The sequence below is a fragment of the Orbicella franksi genome, chromosome 8 (genome assembly GCF_964199315.1).
Source record: "Orbicella franksi chromosome 8, jaOrbFran1.1, whole genome shotgun sequence".
In the NCBI taxonomy this organism is placed as follows: domain Eukaryota; kingdom Metazoa; phylum Cnidaria; class Anthozoa; order Scleractinia; family Merulinidae; genus Orbicella; species Orbicella franksi.
Window position 1 is genome coordinate 20,012,935 of NC_138152.1, and position 20,649 is coordinate 20,033,583.

Genomic DNA, 20,649 nt, shown 5'->3' on the forward strand with positions numbered 1-20,649 from the left:
TCAATGCGCATACTGTTTAATTTTTTTGTTATTGCGAGTTTAATGTTCAGTTAGTTTGTCAGCCTTCAAGGTACCGGACCTAGGGTAGAAAAAAAAAATAATAAAAAGAATTGTTCTGCTTGAAATTAGTTGCCGTCTGATTTGAAGCGGAACAATTCTCCCACAGGTTCAACGAGATTTGTTTTGATGTACCCTAGTTCTTTTAACCAAAAATTAACGGTAACAGTGGATACGTATTACTTACAACACTTGTAGAGCCGTCCAGTACTTCGTTATCCTGCTATAATTAAAAGCCATTTTCGCCTGAGTTAGTTCATCCGGCTCGTTTATCTTTGCAAGATGTTTGGAGTTATATCCTTGACATGCTGTTTGAGCTTCACTGTAATTTTTCCAGTCTGAAAATGCCTGGTACTCCACGCTGCCTGACGGACCTGCGTGAAGAATGTAAAGCGACGCTTGCCATCATAACAACCACTCGACCATGGCGCGTATTTAATTAAAGTGAGAAAGCCATAAAGTGCTTCTATTTGGACTTATCATCTGAAGAAAGTTTTCGCACTTTAATTTATTGTATGTATATATCTACTCAAGTGCTTCTAAAGTGCTTCTATTCTATTTTATTTATTTCTATAGGATAACAGTAATAAAAATTTAAAATAGTGACATTGAATAGTTTTACGGTTAGTTGCCTTTTGCGGTAAGTAGCTTGGAGATGTCCCTCAAAATAGCGAATTATAGGGCAGTCCGGAAAAGCATCTACACATACTCTTAAACGGATGTTTACGTATTTTCGTTATTTGGTAACCAGTCATTCATCGTTTCACTGGTCACCAGAAATTAGAAAACTCAACAGTTACTGGCACTTTGTATAAATGCCATTTATTTTGTTTGAACAAAGCAAACGATGAGCGCAATGGAAAACGAAAGAAGAAAAGAAAGAACACGGTGCTGTTGATGTTTTTTTTTACCCAGGCAGTGAGGCCTGGATTTAAATTTCGGGTCTCTCTTTTTTTTCCCTCGTTCAGTCACAAATCGTACACATTCTTGTATTCAGTGCTACTCGTCTTAAAATGTCGTTGACGAGTAGCTCTGGCCGCACCAAAAAAATTCGAATTTTTTCATTGGCTGACAAAAAGTGAATGCGCAGCAGAAATGAAAATTACAAAGCTCTACGCACTTCATTTTACTTCCGGTCCGCACCTTCGCTCAGTTGACAGCTCGGTGGCGCGCTTTACGAAAAAAAAACGCAAAACAAATGGTGACTATTCCCGATCGATCCGAAGGAATCGTAAAAGTTTCCACGTAACCCGCCAAAGAGGTACATCGCCTGCAACAATGCCATTCTCGATCGTAATCATCGTCTTTTGTTGTAGCAGCCGAGAAGGTGAGAAGATGAGAGGAAACGTTTACGAGTCACTGACTGAAAGTATCCAAGTTAGGAAAATCGAAAATCCTGAAACTTTGCCTAAAGAACGCTTTTAGGGAGCCACTTTCCAAAATATTATTTCGATTTTCTTAGAATTTAAAGTCTTCAAGAAATTCGCAAAAAACGAAAATATAGCTTTTTGCCTCATTAAATATGCAAAAAATATCTGGAAAATTGACAAAGTTCTCGGTGTTCGCATTGAAACAATTTGCAAAACTAGAACTCGGGGTAAACTTAGCATAAGTGCTTTACTTTTCTTCTATCTAACAATAGGAAGTTTTAAATTTTTCAAGCATTTTGAAGGATTCCGTCGTCCGTTGAAGAATTGCCTTCTTATAAGCCCCTATGAAAACGGCAAAAATTGCGTAGTTTTACGGGCTTAAAACGCATCTTGACATGTCCGATATGGAACTAAAACAAGTACTGTGCGAAAGAGTGTCGTTTCTACTATAATAATATGGAAAAACATTTCTGGGTAATCGAGGTTCACACAGGTAAAATGCAAAAGTTCGCGACAGTCTCTTCTCAAATTTGCATAATGCGGTATGTTCAAAGAACTCTATTGTTGAGCACTCTAGTCTGTTTTTTGTTCCATTTGTAGGCCTTGCTTTGTGGGAAATATACAAAAAGAGAGTTGATCCATGTCGTTATTACAACATTGTTTCATTATTTCACGCAAGATACAAAAAAGCTATAGAAAAAGCCCAAAATATAAGTTCAAAGTTACATAGATTAAACACCCTACATGTATAACGTGACCGGCGTCACGTAATATTTATTTTCAGTTAGCTCCAATTGGAATTACTAGATTATTGAGGTTTAGACACTTGCTCATAATAGAAGCATATAGGGGTTTGTCTTTCCCGTCTATACACACTCGATTAGTCTGCAAATATTCGAAAGGAGACTGGTCTTTTAAAGTATTTTTTAACTATTGTGTGTCGATTTTGATCTTGATGGAAAACGGATTGATTAGAAGCACTAAATGAAACGAAGAGGTGTTATTAACGTAATCCAGCTAGACCAAGGAAGCAGGTTTTCTTGAAAAATAGAGTAAGGCTGTTTGATGTCTATCCCGCGATCTGACCTCGGTTGGAATTCGGCCTAGTCCAAACGTTGTGCTTCTGCCGTACCGAACTCAAATAAATTTGGCCCGGCAGTCGCATGACAAAAAGCTATGAAAGATTCAAACGTCGAATTTAATTCAATCGTGCAGAAGATCGGAATAAGTTTGCTTTACTGAAGACCTTTTTAAATGCTAAAAAAACAACTGCAGCTGATGCAGCAGGATACTACGATTATCAGTTGAGTAAGGCGGGACGAAAGTTTGGTCACCAAGTTTTAACGTAAAAATCGTGTTGTTGTCATGAGCAACTGGCTCCGTATCCGTTGGCAACTTGTCCGCCTTTGACGTCAATTGGCAGCAAAGCGCGCGAAATTGTAGGCGACGCGACAGGCGACCAACGGCTGTTGATATTGTTACCAACGGAAACGAGGTAAGTTGCCCGTGACAACAACATGATGTTTACGTTAAAACTTGGTGACCAAACTTTGGTCCCGCCTTACTCAACTGATAATCGTAGTATGAATTCACAGGGACGGCGGAGTCTTTTTTCAAGTGAAAGAAAGGGGAGAGGGGGGGGGGGGGGGGGCGAGGTGGGGGCTTGAAAACGAGCGGTGCCGGCGCAAGTTTGTAAAGGGGTCTATGGGCATCCTCCCCAAAAAACCTTTTTGAGTCTAGGGGCTCGGAAATAGTATTTTTGACATTCTTCATGGTGTAGTTCTTAAGAAAATCAACCTAGTGGATGAACTTTAAAATGACAGGTACTTTTAGTGCATTTACAGCAATATATTTTGAAGGTATTGTGAGCTTGATACATCTTTCTCAGCCCTCCATGATATATCACGGCCTTAGGGTACTGTCTGACCCGCGCTTTTAAGCAAGCCTCCCCGTGTGTGGGAGGGAAGTGCACGCTGCGGAAAGGTTAAAACTATGTAAGCATGAAAAGCTTCTCACAGATTTGGTACGAGGCTGTAGCTTTGTAAATTCTTGGTAAATCTGTAGGCAACCAGACTTTTTTCGTTTTCTTTTCCTTCTTCTTTATTTCTTCATTTCTACCTCACACTAAAACAAAATAAACTGTCATCGTGGTAAAAAGTGGAGGGGAGGGGGGAGCTTAAGCCCCCACCCCGGCTCCGCCATCCCTGGTTCAGTTTGGCACGTGCACGGCAAGAGCACGCCGTTCGAAGCCAAGTCGCCCTACTACCGTGCGGAACGGTATTAGGCCTGCCGTGCTATAACTAGTCGCGCCGACTTTAATTCAGCCTGCCGAACTGAGTGAATGCATGGTTTCAAACGTCGTGCTACTGCCGCGCTTGAGTCGAAGTTCTCGGTATTCGCATTGAAACAATTTACAAGACTAGAACACCGGATAAACTAAGCATATTGAAAACTTTATATTAAATTAAATTTTGAGGGTTCCGTCGACTGTCGAAGAATTCAAGCCCCTATGGAAACGGCAAAATTGCGTAATTTTACGGCCTTAAAAGGCGTTTTAGTTTGCCCAATATCGAGTCGAAATAAATACTTTGATTAACTTTTGGTCTTCTTCAATCAGTATTTGGAACAAAAAATCTGGGCAGTAAGAACGCGCGCCAGCAAACACAAACGTTTTTAAGGCTAGGTTAACTTTTTTGCATAACTGACGAAAATTGAAGAGTCTCTTCATAGAATGACTACTCGATATATTTCTAACAGTGTTGTTTTGTCGTTGTTGGTGCCTTCAATTACTTGGCCTTAATAGTCTCCAAATAATAAAGAAAGAGGGAAAATCGATGGTTAAACTGACAACCCTTTACATAACACATTACCTGTCGTGTATGTCACATTTCGTGCATTTATGTCATGAAGTAGACAAGGAGCAGTATGGGAGAGAAGAATAAAGAGAGCACATGGTTGACTTGTTGTGTGCTTCTTTCCGAACTAGTTTCCCTTCTCCAACTAGTTAAACCTCCTCTAATTTATGTACTGAGAGGACACGACATTGGCGACGAGGACAAGCACGGCACAAGATGTCTTTCAGCGAAAATGGCGCTTCAAATGCGATTCCTAAGTTCGATTGTCACCCGGATCCCGCCACGTTGGGACCGCGCTGGACGCGTTGGTTGACATCTTTTGAGTTATTTGCGGATGGCAAAGGTCTCATTATCACTGAGACTACAAATGCAAACACGCGGCTGCGAAGAAGAGCGATGCTACTCCATTTAGCAGGCCCAGATGTACAAGAAATCTTCTCTACTCTTGCGGATACCGGAGAAGCAACCGATTACGCCGCGGCTGTAACAGCATTGAATGGATATTTTCTTCCCAAAGTCAATACAGCTTTCGCCCGCCAGAAATTTCACAGACTCCAACAAAAGGAAGGTGAGACTGTTTTGCAGTTTGTTACTCGATTAAGAAAAGAAGGAAAGGATTGCAATTTTGGTGCAGACTTTGACAACCAGATAAGAGACGCTGTCCTGTGTAAATGTAGGTCAGACTATGTAAAGCGCAAACTGCTTGAGGAAAGAGTGGAACTAACGCTCGCTCGCACATTAGAAATCGCAGAACAGTGTGAAAGTGTAGCCCACCAAATGTCTCATCTCAGTGTGAGTGAGGCAAATAAAGAAGATGCAAACAGGGTTTACGAAAGACCCGAGCGACCCGATGGTAACCAAAACCGAAAGAAAAATGGAATTCAGGGCTATCGTTGTGGGTCTAGTGGGCACCTGGGTAGAGATCCAAAATGTCCTGCTAGGGGTCAGACCTGTAGGAAATGTAAAAAGAAAGATCATTTTGCTAGCGTTTGCAAAACCAAACCAAAGAAACCAGGAGTTAATCAAGTGCAAGAAGAGCTAAAAGCTGATGGGGACCAAGTTGATTATGCCTTCAGAGTTACTAATGAAGCTCACTCAAATCTGCTCAAGTTGTCTGTTGGTGGGGTAAAACTTGAAATGTTGGTGGATTCTGGAGCCACCAATAACATTGTTGATGAAGAAACCTGGGAAGATTTGAAAGTTAAGAAGATCAAATGTAAATCAGAAGCTGCTTCTATTGACAGGAAGCTATATGCCTATGCATCCAGCAAACTCCTCCCAGTAAAAGGTCGTTTTATTTGTGAAGTGTTGATTAGTAAAGGGAAAACTCAAGCCGAATTCCTAGTCATCAAGGGAAAAGGAGTGCCACTCCTCTGCAAAGATACTGCAATGAAGTTAGGGGTGCTGAGAATAGGTGTCGACATCGCAACAGTTGCTGGAACCAGGCAGACACTGTAGCAACAATTCCCAGAAGTATTTAGCGGGATTGGAAAGTTGAAGTCTAAGCAAGTGACATTACACGTAGACCCAAAAGTGAAACCAGTTGCTCAGCCGTTAAGGCGAACCCCCTTCAATTCACAAGAAAAAGTAGAAAAGAAGATTCAAGAACTATTGGACTGTGACATCATAGAAGAAGTTGATGGGCCTACACCATGGGTGAACCCAGTAGTAATTATTCCGAAAGCGGATGGTGACATTCGTCTCTGCATCGATATGAGGCGAGCAAACGAGGCCATTCTACGTGGTCGACACCCCATACCAACTGTCGATGAGCTGCTACACAGCATGAACGGCTCAAGGGTTTTCAGCAAGCTAGATTTAAAGTGGGGATACCACCAGCTGGAGCTTAGTCAAGAGTCACGCCAAATCACCACCTTCGTGACACACAAGGGCTTATACAGATATAAGCGCCTATTGTTTGGTGTGAGCTCAGCAAGTGAACTGTACCAACATGAGATATCCACCGCTCTGGCTGGAATAGAGGGCGTTGACAATATCTCTGATGACATCATTGTACACGGCCCAGACCAGAAGACACATGACCAACGCCTTCTCAAAACCATGGAGCGCCTCAGACAACATGGTTTGACTCTCAATGCTGACAAATGCTTGTTCAATGTGGACAGACTGGTTTTCATGGGAATTCTTCTGTCTGAAAAAGGAATCGGCCCGACAGAGGAAAGAGTTAGAGCCCTGCAAGAAATAAGAGAGCCTGAAACCGTCAGTGAAGTTCGAAGCTTCTTAGGATTGGCTAATTACAGCAGCAGATTTATTCCCCATTTTGCAACCATCACAGAGCCATTGGGGAAACTAACCAGGAAAGATGTTCCGTTCCACTTTGGTCCCGAGCAAAAAGCTTCCTTTGAGTCACTTAAGCAAAGCATGGCTGAAGCAGGCACATTTGCATACTTTGACAAGAGAGCATCAACCAAAGTCGTTGCAGATGCAAGCCCAGTTGGCCTTGGAGCTGTACTAATGCAAAACCAGAATGGGGCATGGGTACCAATTTGCTATGCAAGCCGCAGCCTCACAGAGTGTGAACGGAAATACTCCCAGACGGAGAAAGAGGCCCTTGCCCTCGTTTGGGCTTGCGAGAGGTACCACGCATACGTTTATGGAATGCGATTTGATCTAGTGACCGATCACAAGCCGTTGGAAGTGATCTATGGACCTCGTTCCAAGCCTTGTGCCCGCATCGAACGCTGGGTAATCCGCCTACAGCCCTATGATTTCAGAGTCGTGTATGCTCCAGGACAGAGCAATGTGGCTGATTCCCTCTCACGCTTGCTCAGTCAGAACAAACCAACAAATCATCAACATGGTGCTGAAGAGTATGTTCGATTTGCAACCATCATCGCCACACCCGCACCCCTAACCACGAGAGAAGTTGGAGATGCATCAGCAGTGGATGAAGAGTTGAAAGCCCTGAGAGAAGCAATTAAAACCGGTCGATTTGAGAAATGTAAGGTTTATGCACCAGCTGCAGGGGAACTGAGTGTGATCGGGCAGCTAGTCCTAAGAGGTACTCGTATCGTACTGCCAAGCAAGCTAAGGCCCCAGGCAATATCCTTAGCACATATGAGACACTTGGGAATTGTTGGAACAAAGCAGAATTTGAGAAGCAAGGTATGGTGGCCTGGTATTGATAAGGCAACAGAGAAGTTCTGCAAATCTTGTTATGGATGTCAACTGGTTGCACGTCCAAATCCACCTGAGCCGTTGACGTCAACGACATTGCCGGAGGGTCCTTGGCAAGACCTGGCTGTAGACCTACTAGGACCACTTCCATCCGGACACTCCATACTGGTTGTTGTTGACTATTATAGTCGCTACTATGAGTATGCCATCATGACATCAACCACCACTGTGAAAGTAATTGACAATCTAGAAGAGATATTTAGCCGCCATGGTCTTCCCATAACTATCAAGTCAGACAATGGACCTCAATTCATCTCTGGAGAATTCCAGGAATACTGTGTGCAGAATGGAATCGTCCATCTCAAGACAACACCGAAATGGCCCCAGGCCAATGGGGAAGTTGAACGGCAGAACACCTCCCTGATGAAGAGAATTCGCATTGCCCAAGCTGAAGGGGTCGACTGGAAGAAGGAGTTAAGAAGATATGTGACGAAATACCCTAGTATTGATCACACCACCACCGGTAAAAGCCCTGCCGAATTGTTGTTCAATAGAAAGATGAGAGGGAAGCTGCCAGAGCTGCATGCTGATTGCCGTCTAGACCTAGAAACTCGGGATAGAGACACAGAAGTGAAGGCAAAGACCAAAGCATATGCCGACAAAGCAGCAAATGCGAAACCATCAGACAATTACAGTGGGTGATCAAGTACTTGTAAGACAAGAGAGAAAAGACAAATTCTCGACACCATTCAATCCAACGCCATACCGTGTGGTAAGCAAGACTGGCAACAGTGTCATTGTGGAGGCTCCAGGTGGGACCCAATACTTGAGAAACACCTCACATGTGAAAAGGTTTATAGCGGACGATCCTGTATCGACACCTGGGGCACCATCTGCTGGCCCAGACGAATTCGTCATACCTTCCACAATTCCAAGCCAAGTGTTAAGTGAATTGACACTGGCAGCACCTACCACACCACAGAGTGAACCTCCAACCAGGAGTACACTGTCAGCACAAACAAGTGCAGAGAATGGAAACGAGTCAGTTACCGCCCATAGTGATACGGCAATTGACCAAGCAACAGTACCTAGCACGTCAGCAACACCAAGGTTGACTCAGAGACCTCAGAGGCAGAGGAGACCACCAGAGAGATACAAAGACTATGTTTTGAAATTGTGAACTGATCTCCTGTGAGATGTTTACTGATGGACAAATCAAAGAACTTTGTGATTTTGTTTTTAAAAGTGTTGTTGAGGACGCTCATTCGGAGACAATTTAAACTTTTAACTTTGTTGACATGTTTATCGCATAAAGGCGTCTACCTTTAGAGTTGAATTTGTTTTCGCTATGTTTACGGTCATGTTCGAAGGATTGTTTGACTTCCTTTCCTCAGAGAAAAGGAGAGATGTCGTGTATGTCACATTTCGTGCATTTATGTCATGAAGTAGACAAGGAGCAGTATGGGAGAGAAGAATAAAGACAGCACATGGTGGACTTGTTGTGTGCTTCTTTCCGAACTAGTTTCCCTTCTCCAACTAGTTAAACCTCCTCTAATTTATGTACTAAGAGGACACGACATTACCCTGTCATATTTTTCGGCTCAATCCGCGTAAAAGGTACCGCAAAAGCTCTCGCGGTGGACCTTTTGAATATTAACCCCTAAAATGTACGACGAGCACCCCCGTTATTTTTATATGAGTCTCGATTTCAAACAGTCTTACTCTATTTTTGAAGAAGAGTTGCTTCCTTGGTCTGGCTGGATCACATTTCGTGTGTTTAATTGATTCGTTTTCCATCAAGATGAAAATCGAGATACATGCTAAAATTTACCTTAAAAGACCAGTCTCCTTTGGAATATTTGCAGACTAATCGAGTGTATATAAACGGGAAAGACAAACCCTGCTATTTCTTTATTATAAGCAAGTGTCTAAACCTCAATAATCTAGTAATTCCAGTTGGAGCTAACTGAAAATAAATATTACGTGACACCAGTCACGTAATACATGTAGGGTGTTTAGTCTATGTGACTTTGAACTTATATTTTGGGCTTTGTCTCTAGTTTTATGTACCTTGCGTGAAATAATGAAACAATGTTGTAATAACGACATGGATCAACTCTCTTTTTGTATATTTCCCACAAAGCAAGGCCTACAAATGGAACAAAAAACAGACTAGAGTGCTCAACAATAGAGTTCTTTGAACATACCGCATTATGCAAATTTGAGAAGAGACTGTCGCGAACTTTTGCATTTTACCTGTGTGAACCTCGATTACCCAGAAATGTTTTTCCATATTATTATAGTAGAAACGACACTCTTTCGCACAGTACCTGTTTTAGTTCCATATCGGACATACCAAGATGCGTTTTAAGCCCGTAAAACTACGCAATTTTTGCCGTTTTCATAGGGGCTTATAAGAAGGCAATTCTTCAACGGTCGACGGAATCCTTCAAAATGCTTGAAAAATTTAAAACTTTCTATCGTTAGATAGAAGAAAAGTAAAGCACTTATGCTAAGTTTACCCCGAGTTCTAGTTTTGCAAATTGTTTCAATGCGAATACCGAGAACTTTGTCAGTTTTCCAGATATTTTTTGCATATTTAATGAGGCAAAAAGCTATATTTTCGTTTTTTGCGAATTTCTTGAAGACTTTAAATTCTAAGAAAATCGAAATAATATTTTGGAAAGTGGCTCCCTAAAAGCGTTCTTTAGGCAAAGTTTCAGGATTTTCGATTTTTCTAACCTGGCCAGCCATTCTCGATATTTTCTGTCAGTGACTCTTAAAATTCTGAGAATTCAAGCGGCTGATACAACAATTACTTTGTCGCTGACCATGCCCCAAGAAATCATAAAACTAAGTTCGAATCGGCAGTGGGTTTCAAGGAACAGGAAAAGCTTGAGGAAACTTTGAGCCAGGTGAAAAGACGAAGAAATACCACTCTTGCTGAGCAAATGTGACACTGGAAATCCGAAGGTGAGTGTGGTTTTTCAGTTCAGTGAAAGATCAAGCAGATCAGATTCTAGTAGTCCAAAATGTATTGATATTAAATTGCCAAAATGAGGCAAGGGTCGGGTCATGTTGTAATACTCTGGTATGTATATGGATGATGTAGCAAATGGTATGAACATGTCAACTTCAAATTTGGTTTGTTTCTTCCACAGATATTATCTGTTATTAGCTGTACAGAAGATTCTGCTGTTATAGATATATATAATATCTCTCTTTTAGCTCCCCTCTCTTTAATTATTGAGACCTCTCCTATAGTGTTCCCCCCCAAAAAAACATGAACAAACCTTTTATGGTTAGGCAAGAGTTTAGTTTGCTTCAGAGATCCTCATCCCAAATTTATTTTTTTTATAATAATTTACCTGTCGAAATGTGTAAGGGAAAATAACCATGGCTGAATTTGAGGCCCTTACCTCTTCCCACTTTAGTAAAGGAAGCGACTGCAACTAGCGAAACTTTATTCCATCACAATAACATAAATCAGTAAATAATAATAATTTATCATCCATGCAAATAACTGTGAACAAATAAAGAGACAGTTATTTATATAACTGATGAATGAATTAATTATACTAGTGGGTTTCCAAATGCAATGTGGAATCTCTACTTAAAACAAATCAGACATAAGAGGTGTATAGAGTTACATTAATACCGTCATAACAAAAATATCATAATCGTTTTATTAGCCTTTGAGAGATTATTTATTTCCTACCATTATTTACTATTCTTTGTTAATTTTCAGACCAAAACAGTGTTACTTAATTCCTGGAAGGATGACCATATATGGATAATTCAAATAGGAATGTTGCTCTTGCAGTTCAATAAATAATACTGAAAAAAAAGGAGATGGAGATAGAACCATCGTTAATAGTAAAGCTATGTGGTTGATGTTCTGATCAACCATGAGAAGTAGAAAGTGTGTGTTCAAGATGTGTTGTTGTACATGGTTGTATGACAGGCTAAAGAGCCTTTTTACCCTGATGTAACACGAATTGTAAAAAAGCAATGACATTGCATTATTTCCCATTCATCCTATTCATCCAGTTTTCTAAAAAAAATCTTCCATAATGTATGGCATACCAATATGAATCACTCTCGATCTTCACATCAGGCACCTCTACATGTATACCAATGCCAAATACTAATTTTATAGTTACATTATTTTAGCTGTATTATAGTTTAGGTAATACCATGTACTCATATGGGAATACTGATTAGAAATAAATTGTTGTTGTTGAAAGCACCCTGCAAAAGGTTAAGCTTTATATGAGCTGGTTGAAAGGTATAAAATGAACCAAACAAATTATATTAACAAAAGCAGGGGGGGGGTTGGATGACAAGATTGTGGGAATACCCTAATATCTAGTTTTGTAATGTCTCCAATCACAGAAGCTCAAGGGAGCAGGCTCTTCTTAAGCCTGAATGTACAAAAATCATCATCAGATGTTCCAAATAAGCTAATTAAAATTGCTACAGAGCCAGTATTGAAGCCTCCAGCACACATATATAACCACTCGATAACAACTGGCAAAGGACTTTTAGTTTTATTCTCCGCATTTACCGGTGGTAACCAATTCAAAAGCCAATTGCTACCCTTTACCCTGGTTACCACTGGTAAATAGTGCACAATAAAAGTTGATTGATTGATTTAACTTGACAGTTTAATGATCTGTTGATTGTGTAAGACCCTTTTTTGTAAAAAAAAAACAGAACAGAATGGTGTTACTTGAAAAATTCGAATTATGGAGGACACAAAAGATCATATGAAAGTGAACACCTTTATTACATCCTTGCAAGGAAAGATGAGCAAACCTCCAACACAACAAAACTTTCCAGAGTTCAACAGATTTTTATTCTGTTGCTCTTTACAAACCTATGTAAATAACCAGGAAGTAAGCGTAAATAGTACTTACCACTATAGGAGATTTTCCCTTCATCTATCAGCACGGCTTATATTTAAATTCTCTGGTCAGTGAAATTTCCATGGCTGATTTCCATAAACGCTTCTGTGTGTGCATAAACTAATTAACCGCGCGATCATGGGCCGAGCGCGGTTCATGTTCTACCCTTGGTTTATTATTTTTATTTTTTTTTTTTTTTTTGTCGGAGACCAGACGCAGATCTCCACTAGGCCAGCTTTGAATTACGTAATCTGTAATGTTTACTCGCCAAACCTTGTTTCTTCAGGGTCAACAAAAATCTCAGATTGCAAAATCACGCCGAACCTTCACGTTGCAAAAAAATCTCTTCAAAACCCTGACATCGAAGCGATATATCACTTTAGCGTTAATAGCTACCACACATCGGCAGAAGGTAAATCTATTCCTTAACAATCCAGCTTTATCGTGCTAAAATTTCGGCGAAATCGAACAAAACCAGAATTAATTAGAATTTTTTTTGTGACCTCACTCCCCAGACTTGACCTAACATAGGGAGCCACGGTCGCCCATAGCAACCGAAAAACACGAACATAACAAAGCCGACGTTTCGGCCAAAAAACTCCAGAATTATCGCCTGAGAGCTTAAACTTGAATGGGAACATCTTTTTCGAACTTTTTTCAACTCATTTAGACGAAAGAATGGCCTCGGCGGGCTACAAAAATGACCAAGAGAAAAAACAGAACAAGACAGCAGAACAAACCTATAATATTTCACGGCGTGGCTTTCGGCACGAAAACGAAAATACAGCTTACTTCTGGGTAAATTCAGCCTTAGAAGCCACCAACTGGTCCCACATTACTTTCTGTATCCTTACAAATGTCCTGACTCCCATCTCCAAAAGATTTTGCCCCAATTTTGAGCAAATAAACATTTCGCCGACAGCGACCGCCATTACGGTGGCTTGCATACTAAATTAGCTAACTTGACAAAATTCTCCCGAGGGGGGAGGATGTGACGAAAAGAGCTGAAAAATACCCTGTAATTGGCTAATGATGAGATCTTCCCACTGTCCAAATTTGGTGAGAATCGAAAGTAACGCCAATTTTCTGTCACGTTTTCAATCTGTAGCCACTGGAGTGACCAAAATCGATACATCGGTCGGGGTAGAGTTTCATTATTAAATTACATGACTTGTGTGACTACTTTGCTAGCCCTTTACTCGTGGAAAACACCAATCAAATTTAATCATGTCTTTAAAGAAAGAAAGCTGTTGTTAATAGTGCTATTATCGTGTGGTTCATATCGTTCATGCCCATACATATCCCGAAGAAAGTTCTAGATTAGGACCATTACGTCATCGGAGATTTGTCAACGGCTACCACTGATGGTGCAATAATACAGTTTGTGTTGATCAAGTTATGTGATGTCTACAGTAACAAAAGAATCATCAATGACTGAAATGTGCACTACGTTCCGACGGTAGTGCTAAGCAAACAGTTAAATTTTAAAAGCGCGGTTATAAGATCTAAAAGATCTTCTTGTTTTACCTTGTCATCGATAGACGTAATACATGTAGTATCCTGATTACTTTGCTTGAAAGCGAATAAGTAAAGAGACAACAAGAACACAACTATCGATCCCTGACTTTTTCTAGACGGTCCGCCACAAAATGCACAACGAAACCCGTTGGTAAAATATTAGACAAGCTTGCAATCGTGTTTGAAGCGGCGATGGCATTCAAGGCCGCTTTATACCGCTTTGTATTCTCTTTTTAACTCTAAATCACCCATCTTCAGCGAAGTGAAAACACATGTCAACGCTTCTTCGATTTGTTTACCTGAAGGATAGACTCTATTCCTCTCTCCCCTCCCTCAGGATTAGTTTCTTAGCATGAGCAGATGTGCGGACCAAAATTACGCATGCGCTACCGGATGTCCGTGATTTACGGACATCCGGTGATGGCTGCTACCAGAGCCCTCCATTTCTCCGACCACGCGACCAAAAAAACCGGAGGCTCTGCGGACGAGAATGGGGCGTACAACACATGAAATTTACAAAGGTTGTCGTCGTGAAAAGTTAACACGGATTCCATGATTTCTAGAAGATGAAATCACATACAAACGAACGTACCGATCGCGGTATACCAACACTGAAGGACGTTAAGCGTTTTCGGAACGGGTCGGTCTGCAAGCCTTACGAGAGATCAATTTGCGAGTGAACATTTTGAGTGAATTTATCAAGAATCATGTACCAAAGGAGCTATCAACTGAGGCTATCAACTCTTCAACTCGATAAAAAGCATCTTCGGAAGCGTCATGGTATTTTTAGACGTGATCGCGAACAAAGTAGAATCCCAGCACGAACTCAAGGAAGTCTGAGTAGCAAGAGCAGAAAGGTTAGAGAATTTGTTTACGAATGTATCTGTTCGTGTACGCCTAATTAAAACGCTCTGAGAAACTTCGTAAAGTATAATAAAGTTAAAATCTCGAACTAAACGATATTCTCTCGTTATTTTCTTGTAACAGAGCTGTGTCTTTACAAGAATGAAACCCATGTAGCGAATTATTGTACATTTAAGCTTAAAGGAACTGATGTATGTTGACCCCAGCAAAACAATTCTTGGCTTGCACCGTCACGCAATCCTGACGCAATAAAAAAACTATTCGAAAACCATTTAGTAGATAAAGTCAAAGAATTGTGATGTTATAGGAGATTAATAAAGATGACACTTCTCTAATTTTTAAGTCTGTGCGTTTTCCCAAACCTTAGATATTCGTCGAAATATTTTGCACCAACTTACAGAGCCCAGTATGGAGCCGCCATGTTGGTGTACCTCCGCGGTACACCAACATGGCGGCCGGAAAATAGTGTAAACATCTGTGACTTACTTTGGGTATCTAGGCGACTGATTATCTGTACTGAACAAAAATGCATTTACATAAGCACTTTCCCTAATACTCTAACTTCTGGATGGGCTGAAAATCACAAGATAAGTATATGTTTTTCAACAAACGCGTTCGTAGGTCTATGTCACGCACCGCCATAACTCTGAAATTCAAAATGTCTCGCTTGCTTGAGAAACGCAAACAACAACAACAAAAACAACAACAACAACAACGATAAAGGCTAAGGAAAATAGACTGAAACGTGTACAGGTTGATATAAAGACCTTGACTAATTTCACGCCCAAAGGCCTGCAAACGAGTAATAAGCTATTAATCGATTCCAAGAGATTCAATCAAAGGCAGAATAACTTGAGCACATCGATTCGATTGAATTTCGTAGGACTCCAAATCCAGAGCATTTAGCTCAATTACACGCAGCAAAGCGTCTAGTTATTGTTAATTTGGCACCAAGCTCGGTCGAAAGTGATAATGTGTACTTAAGAAGCACGTTAACTAAGACATACTTCATATAAAACTCAATATCAACCATATAAGTAAAAGTACCAAAAAATATTTAATAAAAAAAAGACATGGCTTTTTGTCCTTGTTTTTTTGACTTTTTTTTTTTAATAGCATCAACGATTTTAAAATAAACATGAAGCGATAAAATGTTTCCCTGCTGCATGATTTAGGCCATGCCATGCAGTATTCTGCCATTAGTTGATAGACATATAACTAATATCTAGAAACTTTGTTCCGGCGTGCTCACAAGTACAAGATAATCTTCACAAAGTAATCTAAGTAATGACAAAAAATAAAAGATGCTTAAATTAAATTTGAAAAAAAAAAATTAAAAAAACGAAAGTGTTGGAGCCTCTTTTGTGAATCCATCACTACTGATGTTTATGATTTTTCTCTTTATAAATACTTGAATCTGATGTTTTGCTTTAGCAACACACGAATTATAAGTAATTTAATTCCTTTCTGCTTATTCTCTTCAACGTTTGTTTTCAGTATAGTCGCATTTTAATCGACATCAACCAGTCACTAGTTCGACTGAAATGGCACCAGAAAGAGTTCATTTACTGTGCAAATGTAGTTTCTTCCACTACTCTCTGTAACATAAAGGCGTAATGGCGCGAGGACCAACCTGAGTAAACAATTATAGATATTGCTGCGATTGAAATATTTTAAAACTGAAGGGACCTGCGCTTTGTTTAGGCATAAAAAGGTAGGGGATTAATTATTTTCATACAAACCGTATAAAAATACCAAGATAACACCAATAATAATCAGCAAGTCGGTGATAAAAGTCTTCCTCATTGTGATTCTGAAACAAAGCAATAAATGTAGACATCAAAAAACAACATTTCCAGCTTTATTTTTATACGTGAGATAGGTCATGACATGAATCAGTTTAAATCTGTACCTGAGAGACGCTAGTCTTTGGCTATGATTAAAAACGAATACGTTCTTCTTCTAAATGGCAATACCAGAATTGTCGTACGTGAGAAAACTGCATCATTTAAGGACGGAAGCTTAACAGGATTCAAAATTTGGTCAGTGCAAACAATTCGTCTAAAGTAGAGCTGGCAGGAAATTATTAATAATGCGGCTTGACAGCTTTCAGAGCAGATCCTCTGTTATGGCTTGTCACTCTGACGTAACTCAATCCTCGCATCCTGCTTTTTGTTTGGTTGGTGTTAAACGTTTTGTTTCCCATCTCGTAATATGATGGCAAAAATAAGAACTTTTCAACTTTTGTTCAAACAATAAACCTGCACTAAATGAGGTGAAATTCTGCTCGAAAAAGACGAAAATTTCACTGTCCCTTTTAAAACATAAAGCCTATAAAAATTAGAAAAAGCATAATGTTGTGTAACTGAAATTAAACAACAAAACGTATATTAAATAAAGAGTTTCCAAATCTTTTGTATAATTTTCTCGTAGATATTTAAATAAGGTAATAGCAATATACTTTCATTTTCTGAAGTAAAGTGGCAACTCACAAGAAATTCTCATTTATCAGAAAATCAATTCCTTTAAAATTCAAAATGGAAAATCGAAAGAAATTAAACACCATCTGCTTTACGAGAGCCATTTAATTAGTGACGTCAATGTCGCTGTTTATTTTTCGTGTCAACAATGGACAGAACAAATGGAATTAAAATCAACAAAGGCGGCGCGGTACTTCTTATGTGTATCACTTTTGTTTCATATGTAGCTTTTATAAAATTGTACATTGGATCAGTCAGTTACCATTTCCGGAAACAATTCTCGAAAATTTATTTATGTAGTGATATGAGATAGTTTTCGCCCAAGAGTTAATTGGTGACCCCGATATCTTCGCATTTATTACTGAAAGAGCAATTTCTTTCTCACTGTCTCAAAATATTCAGGTGTCTGTGCTAGAACAATCATAGCAAAACATGAATAATAATCACGCTCGTCGGTATGTTTTCGACTTCTTCCATTCTAGATATATTTCGTTCAACTTTCAAGAAACAATTATGTAATGATAAAGGTTGTTATACATGCTTCTCGTTAAAGGCAACAGAGGTTCTTTTTGGCTCTCTCCGTTAAGAATGTTTGGAATCCTTATTTACATAAATACATCTGACAAGGGTGGCAAAGATATAACAACATAGGCGTTGTTTAACCACCCACATCTAGCAGAAACCAAACGGATAATTACTGGATATAGAAAGAATTTCCTTGATGCTCTTAAAAGAGGAATCGAGCTTTTGTACTGGTATTCATTAACTGGGTAAGACTACATTTACAGAGTTCGGCTAAATTCTTGCATAACAAACCCTTTGACAATGAACTGTGCTTATAATTTCGTTTATCAAGATTTTATCGCATTTTTTTTGTTTTTACAATTATGCAGTTTTGAACAGCATCGATGAGCAATATTCTTGTCCCCTCAGAAAATCACTTGTAATGCCATGGATTATGATGAGAATTCATCGTTCTATTAATAGCACAAATTTCTGGTGTTCACTGCCTCTACAGAATAATAATAAATAAAAACAACAACAACAACCACTACAACAGCAATACCCTTAACCCTTTGCTCTACGTACGTTTCCCACGTTTAGGCACGTTGCTCTTTGGCCAACTTTTTCCACATGACAGATAGACAATTTTACTCCTCCACAGTACCAGGTAAGGCTGATGAAATTAACTTGTAAAAGTTTGCAATTGGCTATTTTCCTAGACCACATGCAGGCGGTACCTTAAGAATCCAGCGTTTTGGTTGGTTCATGTAACTAACAGTGTTTGTTTCTTATCTCAGACTATTGTTGCATTATTTGCAATGGTTATGTAATCGAATGGATCAGTGCCAAAGATTGAAATTAAAAGTGTAAATGTTTTAATTTCCTCTTTTGTCAATAATATGACATCATAATTTGAAACTTTGCTTCCGCTCCAAAGTTAATCACGCAGATTCAATGTTGGGGTATTGACATCCTCGTTGATTTTGGTGATTTTCAGTAAAATTGATAAGTTTAAAGCTACGGATTACTTATATTATAAGTTAACAGTTATAGGTGTCCGTTTTCCCTTTAGAGCTCCTGGAGCTTCAATACCGTGACATCATTCTCCATTCTTACAACATCGAATATGTTCTCGACCAGCCAGTGACGTTTAATTAAAAACATTTCTTGTAATCAACAGTTTTCCAGTCTACTCTGCCCTTTTTCATCCACTTCACTAAACTGTATCGCCTCCCCCCCCCACAGTATCCCCCCTCCCGTCTAGAGTACATCACTCAACTCCACTCCACTTCACTCCAAGGCACGCCACGCTACGCTACGCCCCGCCACGCCACGCCAGGTTACGCCATACCACGCCACGCCACGCAACGCCACTCCACGCAACGCCACGCCACGTTACGTCAGGCCACGCCACGCCACTGCACGCCAGTCCAAGTATCACGATTTTCAATTAGGCGTCGTCTATCTACATCAAACATGGGTGGGTCGACAGTGAGGCTCGCAGTGGTCAACGTAATTGAAATTAGCGACAGCCAAACATAAGCATGTATCGATTATTAATATAATTTTCATAGGTGAAAATAAGAATCGGACGCTAAATTCACCACGCTAGGCGATGCATATAACATTTCTGAAGCTTGGTTAGAAAGCTCGCCATCTTTGTCATCTTGGCAAGTAAGCATGGCAGACAGTTGCTGAATGAACTTTTCGTTTACTCGAAAGACATCACTACAAGCTCAGAATATTTGAAAGGATGGAGAATTTCTGAAGTGACCCTTGTTGCCCTTAGACAAAAATTGTTTTCAAAAACTCGTATTCGAGGCATCTAAGAATCGTAAACGCAGACAGCGCAGTGTTTCGTTGGTCGCCAGCAGGTCAGATCGAGTGACCGAAATTTATTATTCTTCAGACTGGAGCTACTCGTGTTTAGACGGTGAATACAACTGTGAATGAATTTATTTTTCGCAGAGTTTTGCTTGTTTGTTTTAATGCCTGACTCTATGAGTAAATTGATTCGCAGTTAAGCTTATATTACTACGGCTGTGTATGAAAAAACAAACAAATAATTGTGTTTGTAGTTCTTTGTTTTAGTACGTTTTGTTATACTAACCTCTTACCAACCGAGCGCGAAGGCCGTACAGGGGAATATTGGCCCGAGGTCGTGGTAGTACGGACCGAGCGCAGCGAGGTCTGTACAAAAACGACCGAGGGCCAATATTCTCCTGTACGGCTCGAGCTAGCTAGGTTAGTAAGTAGTTAATTATATGGCACTCGGGCCATGCTTGTTTAAAACGTACTTCCGGTCACTTGAATTCAAAGGGCTTCCGCCGTAACATGTTTTTGATGACGCGAGCAACTCAGAAAGAACGAGCTACCATGAGTTTAATTTGTAATCAAGTTTATCGAAGGTAAATCGTGTCGACATTCTTGACGGAATTTGACAGAAGTCTCAACAGCTGCAGGTTGCTGAAATGCGGAAAAGGGTTTCTGTCGATCCTAGAATATTTTAACTTGCGCATCACAAAATATTGATGAAGAAAAGTCAAAGTTGGTTGTGAAAATCGTTCAAACTTATACACAGCTGACGAAGAAGCAGCCTTAAAGTGAATCGTCCTCGTCATTCTGGATAACAATTTGACGCTTCTTTTCATTCTGGACAATTCTGCGCTGAAAATTGGAAATTGTTGCTGGCTCGTACTCTTCTCCACTTGACCGGCGTGTGTTCATAAAAAAATTTGGACAAAAGGTGGTCAAGCTCCCTCGCAGGTAGACTTTCAATTATTTCATTTGTCATACCGTTACCTTCCAGCTGCAGGTAGTGGAGAAGAGTGTTTATATCAGTAGCCGTTTTCATATTTGTCTCTGCACTTTTTCGTTTGTTTATAAAATCGTCCTTGGCCTCCTGACTTTCGCCGATGCCTGTTTCAGTTTCTACATTAGACGTTTCCAGGACAAT

The 20,649-nt window shown here is 40.0% G+C and overlaps 1 protein-coding gene across 3 annotated transcripts in view; it reads right to left on the reverse strand.

Annotated features, from left to right (window-relative positions):
- Window positions 1-18,515, reverse strand: part of LOC145495109 (adhesion G protein-coupled receptor L3-like) — a 35,847-nt gene extending 17,332 nt beyond the window's left edge. Inside the window, exons 1-3 of one of the 3 annotated variants that reach the window (XM_081474682.1) lie at window positions 18,279-18,515; window positions 16,452-16,522; window positions 245-431 (exon numbers count right to left, since the gene is read on the reverse strand). In XM_081474682.1, the coding sequence (XP_081330808.1) occupies window positions 245-431; window positions 16,452-16,515 (251 nt within the window). In that variant the 5' untranslated portion in view covers window positions 16,516-16,522; window positions 18,279-18,515. Of the gene's footprint in view, window positions 1-244; window positions 432-16,451; window positions 16,523-16,621; window positions 17,019-18,278 lie in introns of those variants that run through there. The other 2 variants (XM_081474681.1, XM_081474684.1) reach the window with 2 other exon arrangements.
- Between the last annotated feature and the right edge of the window lie 2,134 nt (window positions 18,516-20,649).